Raw genomic sequence first — 6761 nt, 5'->3', positions numbered from 1 at the left:
TACCTGGGCTCCTGCCGCCTCCGCCAGGATGGAAGCCTCAGTGGCAAAGCCCAGGCCCAGGCAGGCGGTCCCAAAATGGGTCCTGGTTTACCTGTACCCGTGGGTAGGGCAGGAGACTAGGGAGCATTGGCTCCCCACAGCTGGGATGGAAGATGCAGCACAGCGGTAGACCCCAATCACAGGCAGCCTGTCTAGTCCTAGTTTCCTGGGTTGAGCAAGAAACTACGTACTTTGGCTCCTGCTGCCTCCTTCGGGATAGAAGCCTCAGTGGCAGAGCCCAGGACCGTCTGGAAATGGGTCCTTAAGAGCCACATTTTCTTAAACCATTCTTTCATTGGTGATCAGCTGTACTGATTAACTATTTAACTATTAAAGATACTTTAACATTGGTAGTAGTTCTGAAATATAGATGGTAATGCAGTAATAGCTATTGTATGCTTTATTTGACTTTTTTTATGAACCCACGTGATACTGCTGAATCATATGATAGTTCGGCTGTAGTGTTTTTCATTGGAGAAACCCCAACTGATTTCCATATTTGATGGGGTATTCTATTCTCTCACAGTCCGAGAGTTTTTGTTCTTTTCCTCCATTCCTCTGCCAGGACTTGTCTTTATTTTGATTGTACCTGTGTTTACATGGGTAGAATGTTCTTGTGGTGTAAGTTTGGTTTTCAGTTCTCTAATGGCTAAATATGTTGAACATTTACTTGTTACTGTTACTTGTGGAAACTCTTAAGTATGTCAAAGTCTTGTCTTTGGTCACATAGAACTAATGCATGACATTTGATTGGCACAATCTGAGGCACCTAATTAGAGATAAGTAAGTGATAGTTTAGAAGCTGCTGATCTATATCTTTCTACTACCCTCACTGCCATACCACTTACATCTGCCACACCCCATCATCATCACCAATACCACCATCATTTTCATTACCACTATAAGCTATCACACCAGAAATTATTGCTACACACACTACCCACTAAGAGCACCATATTCATGTCCATTACTATTTCCATGACCATCATCTCTAGCACACCAACATCATTGTCAAAACAAAAAAAAAGCCCATGTAAATGCATTGTTAAATGTAGGAATGTGGATTTTCCTGTTGCTTGCTATTATTTCTATCATATGTTGATGTATAATCTTGATTCTTTTTCAGGGACTTTTTTTCTTAATGGTGTAGATTATACCATAAAATATTAAATTAAATGATGAACTAGAAAAACATTAGAATTTCATATTCAGTCCTGACATTTGACTCATAAAATTCTTAGAAAATCCAGAATAAAATATGCATGATGAACTCATGGTTATCTGACCTTAAAGGATCATAAAACTAAGAGAATCTATTATTTATCTCAAAAACACCATTGTGTGAGTGTTCATGTGTGCAAGCGCATGTGTTCCATGTCTCTGGTCTTGAAGGTTCAGACTTGGAGAAAGTATCTGTGCTACCTGTCCATCTGTGGTTGCTCTTCATGGAGCTTCAGTGAAAGGAACGCATCTTGAGTGTCTTAGCCTGGAAAGAGATTCAGTTGCTCTGACTCTGTGACAGTGCTGTCATGATTAATATATTAGTATATATCATTGTAAAGAGTGAAGTTTTCATCATGGTGTTTTAATATAGGCAAATAAAGCATACTAATTATCACCCCTACATTCAATATCTGGGAAAAACATGACACTTGTCTTTTGTATATTTGCTTATTTCTCTTCATATTATTTCTTTAAAATAATACTTCATTAATTCTTTGATAATTTCAGATTGTGTGATTTTACTTTAATCCTCTCATCCAAGAACTCCTCTATGAACCTTCTACAGTGTCCCCTCACTGTTGACCCAACTTGGAGTTTTCCTCATGTCTATCAAGTCCAGATTGTTTTGCTCAAGGAGCCTTGGCAGTATGACCTACCCTAGAGCGTGGTCAACCTACTGAGGGTCACCTTATTAGAGAAAACCAGCTCTCTCCCACAAACTATCAAATGCAAATAGCTCATCAGCTAGTGGTGAGATTTCATGGTTATCTCCATATCTCCATGCTGAGTTTTTGTCTGACTTTAGCTTGCATAGATTTTGTCCATGCTGCAGCCCCCCAATTGCTGTGGTTCATATGTAGAACTGTAATACTGTGTTTGGGAAACAATGTTTCCTTGATGTTATTCACAATCTCTGATTCTCCTAATCTTCCCACTCAATCCAACAGTGTAGGAAATACTGAGGTCTCCCAAGACTGCTATTCCCAACATTGACCAGTTGAGGAGCTCTGTATTAATTACCATATTGCAAGAAGAAACTCTCTGATGCAGAAGAAATAATGCACCGATCTATGGCTATAGTTGTAAGTCATATGGAATAATTTTGATTTTATGTCCATTTAGCCGAACAGTAATGCTGTATTCTCCCCCCTATGGACTATGACCTACTGAGTCACAGGTTCTTGGCTGTATTAATAGTACCAAAACCCAAAATGGGTTCCTTCCCATTGAGGAAGTCTTTAGATATAATAGGAAAGCAGTTGGTTACTCCCATAATATTCATCAGACTATTGCACCAGTGGGCCTATTTTGTCAGGCCAGTCATTGTAACTCATAAGCTTCACAGATAGGTGAGACTGATGATTGTTTTTATCCTCTGGTAGCATGCAAATGTAATTCCAGAGTCATGAAAGCTAGCTAGTAGGAACAAGGTTTCCAGTTGAGTATCTGCTTTCTCTCTCCTTATTCTGTGATTCAGGAATGTGTTATCTTCAGTGATAGAGGGTCAAACAATGGAATTCTGGAGGGTAACAAAGAGTATTGTCAATAGCCTAAAATGCTATGGCCAGAGAGTCTGGGAAACAGAAACTTCATTTAGTGGCTGATCAAAGAAGAGGCAGACTCCCTTGGTGAAGTACTGAGCTGAACTCAAGAAAGCCAGTAACAGAGAGGGAGGACTGATGATCAAAGGGATTAAGACCAGGCTGGTTTAACCCCCAGAAACAGCTGACCAGACAAAGGTTAACTCTTGAATCCCAGGCATCAGCCTGGGAATCCAGCATGGGACTGATCAAGACATCCTGAATATGGGTGTCAGTGAGGAGGCCTAGGTAATCTATTGAGCCTTGGGCAGCAGATCAGTACCCATCCCAAGTATACACACGGACTTTGGACTCCCATAGAACAATGTGAGGTGCACTCTCACCCTGAACTCTTGGGGAAGGGTCTAGGCCCTGCCCTATATGAAATGACAGACTATGGACACCCCCATGGAGGGCCTCACCCTCCCTGGGGGAATGAGGGGATAACGGGGGGGGGTTGGGGGGAGGGCACGGGAGGAGGGGAGGGAATGGGAGAGGGACCTGGAACTGACTTGTGAAGCAACCTTGTTTCTTATCTAAACTTAAACTGGAAAAAAAAAGATAGTGACTGTCTTAAAGCTATAAATTATTTGTAGATAACAGAAAAATGGATTTTCTTTTTTAATTAAGCCAGTATGTGAATTTTGACTGGAGAATTAAGACAATTAATATTAAAAGATATTGAAAGATTGAAAAAAAATGCTTGGTGATCTATGGGACCACACTGACCAACAATTCAAAAGAGGTAATTCTTTCCTGGTATTGGTATTTTTATTTGCTAGCATAAGGTGACAAGTTATAGTATTTGTGTACCCATTGTGAGGTAACTATTAAAACTCTATATGTATATGTGAATGTGTATGTGTATGCGTATGCATATGCAAATGTGTATGTGTATGTTTTAGGAAGCTTCTATAACAGTAGGCATCCAAATGATTTTATCAACTGGCCTTTAACATTAATCATCTCTATCCATATTTATTCCTTTATCCTGACTTCCTATTCCAATTTAACACTTCATATTGTCCCTCTTTAGCCATTTATTCCCTTTGTTATGATGCATCTAGAACAATAGCCTCAAGAGTAACCCAAATGATACTATGTGACACTGACAATCCCAGCTGGCCAGATAATTTTCTAATTTTGGTTATCAGAAATCAAACATTTTTCTCAGATGATGCTTTAGATGTGATTGAGGCTATGGAGAGCAGTAAGTGACATACTGAGTGAATTCTATTGATGTTGCACTGTGATGTTGCAACTAGCTTATGTGAGTCATCCATTAGTAGGGTTGCCTAGCCTCAGGTGCTGAACTGATGACTCTTTCCTTCTAGGGACATGGTCAGTGGCATTCTTCCTTACTGTCAGAAGCATCAGCAGTCACAGGAAGATGAATGCCCATGTGCTTCTCAGAGCAGAGATGGAGCAAGTTAAAGGCTTTGTTTCATCTTCCTCATTCTATTCTTCCATCTCTAATTATAAAGTGATATTATTTTTTTACATTCTCTTTTATTTTTTAAGTTGAATGACCTTTGGAAGCCTTCTTAACAACTTCATCAAAACAAGAAGGTTCTATTTAGAATACTAAATGAATGAGAAAAGAGAAGCCTTTAAAGACATTACATAGGGATTTATTGCAAAATAGTCATCAAATTCCACAATTAAGAGGCAGACTAGGTCTTAGTCTTATGAGAATTAATAAATCTAAGTGTTGCAAAATGACAAGCAGCTGATGTAGATGGCTTTTAGGGTCAGAAAAGATGAAAGAGATAGTGTCTAAAACCAAGAAAGATAATTTTTGATAACCAGTTAGGAAAACCCCAGTTTCTCCAACTGCAACAAAATACTGAAACCGAGAAAGAAGGAATGGCTCTGAGTCATTGCAATCAACCCAGTGACTATGTCCAAGAACAGGATATTTTCTATTTTGGAGAGTCCTGGTTAAGCCAGTTATGCCTATATTTGCATTTTGATTAGGAAATTGTTGGATCATCCCACCGTCAAGCAGCTCTATATCCTACTGGGTGGGGCAGCCAGTCCTATAAAACCGTGCTAGCATGAATGAAAGCAACACACTTGGTACGCAAGCCCCAGACTACGGACAACCTGGTGAGTCTGGCTTCCTAACTTGGTCTCTGTTTATGACCTTCTCATATAGTTGAATTTAGAGAAAACAGTTTAGTGATTCCAAATTGTGGTTATGTGTTCAATGCTATCTACCATCTGAAATTTAGGAATATGGTAGAGTGATACACTATATCAGTTTGCTTTTGCCTTTGTGTGTAGGTGGTTGACGCCCAGGTGGAAGATCAAGACAGTAGGGGAGGATTGCTTTGAAGATGGTGGCAGAACAGAATATTTTTTTATTTTCTTTAGTTTTGTGCCCTTTTCAAAAGCTATGTCTTAGCAGGCATTAGACCCTTGAATTTTCCTAGGTGTCTTCTGAAATGAAACCCATCTTCTGGGATTTCACAGGTGCTAATGTGTTAAGGATTGATTTTGTGGCTACTTAGTGTTTCAGAAATTGAGACTGCTGTTCTTTAATATGTTATTTTGTACAAGCAAAACCTCTCTTTGGAGCAGAGATGTTTCTGGGTATGGGGAATGCAACCTAAGAAGGACATGCAAAGTTAAAAGAAACAAATTACTGAATTGGAAGGGTAAATTCAGGGAGTCCTAAAAGTAGAAGAGTTTGGGAATATAGAGTGTATGTGAGATAATTACTGCCCAGAATTCTATAAACCAGCTTTCTCTATGAGAATCACCTCTTGAGAGAACTGTTATGTACAGTCTTTCAGATCCTGAGACTTCAGCACGATGTCTTACCAACAGCAGCAGTGCAAGCAGCCCTGCCAGCCTCCTCCTGTGTGCCCACCCCCAAAGTGCCCTGAGCCTTGTCCTCCTCCAAAGTGCCCTGAGCCTTGTCCTCCTCCAAAGTGCCCTGAGCCTTGTCCTCCTCCAAAGTGTTCAGAGCCTTGTCCTCCTCCAAAGTGCCCTGAACCCTGCCCTCCTCAGCCATGCCAGCAGAAATGTCCTCCTGTGCAACCTCCACCTCCCTGCCAGCAGAAGTGCCCACCCAAGAGCAAGTGAGTGATTCAACAGTCAACATGGCCAAGAGAAGACATGGAAATCTACCTCTTACATTTCTGTAGAAAAACCCCTCTTCTTCACTTCAAAGCCTGTCATGGATGCAGAAGAATATTCTCCACTCTTCACCTCCATGTGTCTGTGGTCACCTGATGGGGAAGGTATTCCCTTCAGGTTGTTCTGCTTCTGCTGTGAAGGGGCTGCTGAGAATGATCCTTCCTCTCTGGCTCAGTGTCCCAGATGCTCAGAGTGAAGAGCAGCAGCTTTCCACCCTGTGCACTCAGAGGATGTTTCCAAAACTGTAATTTACCTTGGCTGGGTTGTTTCCACTGTGGTTTCATTTCCTGAATAAAGTACAAACTGGTTGATACTATTCATGTATTCTTGTTTTCTAAAATTCACTCTGTTGCCTCCTGATATGCTCCAGAGTCTGGAGATCCACCATGGAGGGCCTCATACTCCCTGGAGATCGGCATGGGGATTGGGTGGGGGACTCTAGGGCCTGGTGGGGAGGGCAAGGGAGGAGGGGAGGGAGAGGGTATTGACATGTGAAACAAGCTTGTTTCTAACTTAAACTTTAAAAAAGGAAGAGAAAAAAAATAAAGGTGTGTGATCCCCCCCCAAAAATGTAGGAAGTACAGAATAAAAGGAGGGAAATAGTCTGTCTCCTCTCTGTGCAGGCCATCTTCTTTCTCTAACAGCCTACAAAGCACCACATCCTGTCACCACTGTGCTCCTGAATCTTCTGAGTCCATACTTGAAGCATCTAGTGTTTTCAGTGTTAATATGATTTGCAGAATCACCATTGCCATGCTGTTTAGTTACCAAGTG

At 41.0% G+C, this 6761-nt stretch overlaps 1 protein-coding gene across 1 annotated transcript; it reads left to right on the top strand.

The window, feature by feature from the left end:
- The first annotated feature begins 4875 nt into the window (after positions 1-4875).
- On the top strand, positions 4876-6303 carry LOC101833531 (small proline-rich protein 2D). Its single transcript, XM_021233102.2, has 2 exons — positions 4876-4952; positions 5634-6303. The coding sequence occupies exon 2, from the start codon at positions 5661-5663 to the stop codon at positions 5931-5933; it is 273 nt and encodes a 90-aa protein (XP_021088761.2). The 5' UTR covers positions 4876-4952; positions 5634-5660; the 3' UTR covers positions 5934-6303.
- Positions 6304-6761: the final 458 nt, after the last annotated feature.

The sequence above is a fragment of the Mesocricetus auratus genome, unplaced genomic scaffold (genome assembly GCF_017639785.1).
Source record: "Mesocricetus auratus isolate SY011 unplaced genomic scaffold, BCM_Maur_2.0 Super-Scaffold_100009, whole genome shotgun sequence".
Lineage (NCBI taxonomy): Eukaryota > Metazoa > Chordata > Mammalia > Rodentia > Cricetidae > Mesocricetus > Mesocricetus auratus.
This window is presented reverse-complemented; position numbering and strand designations above follow the sequence as displayed.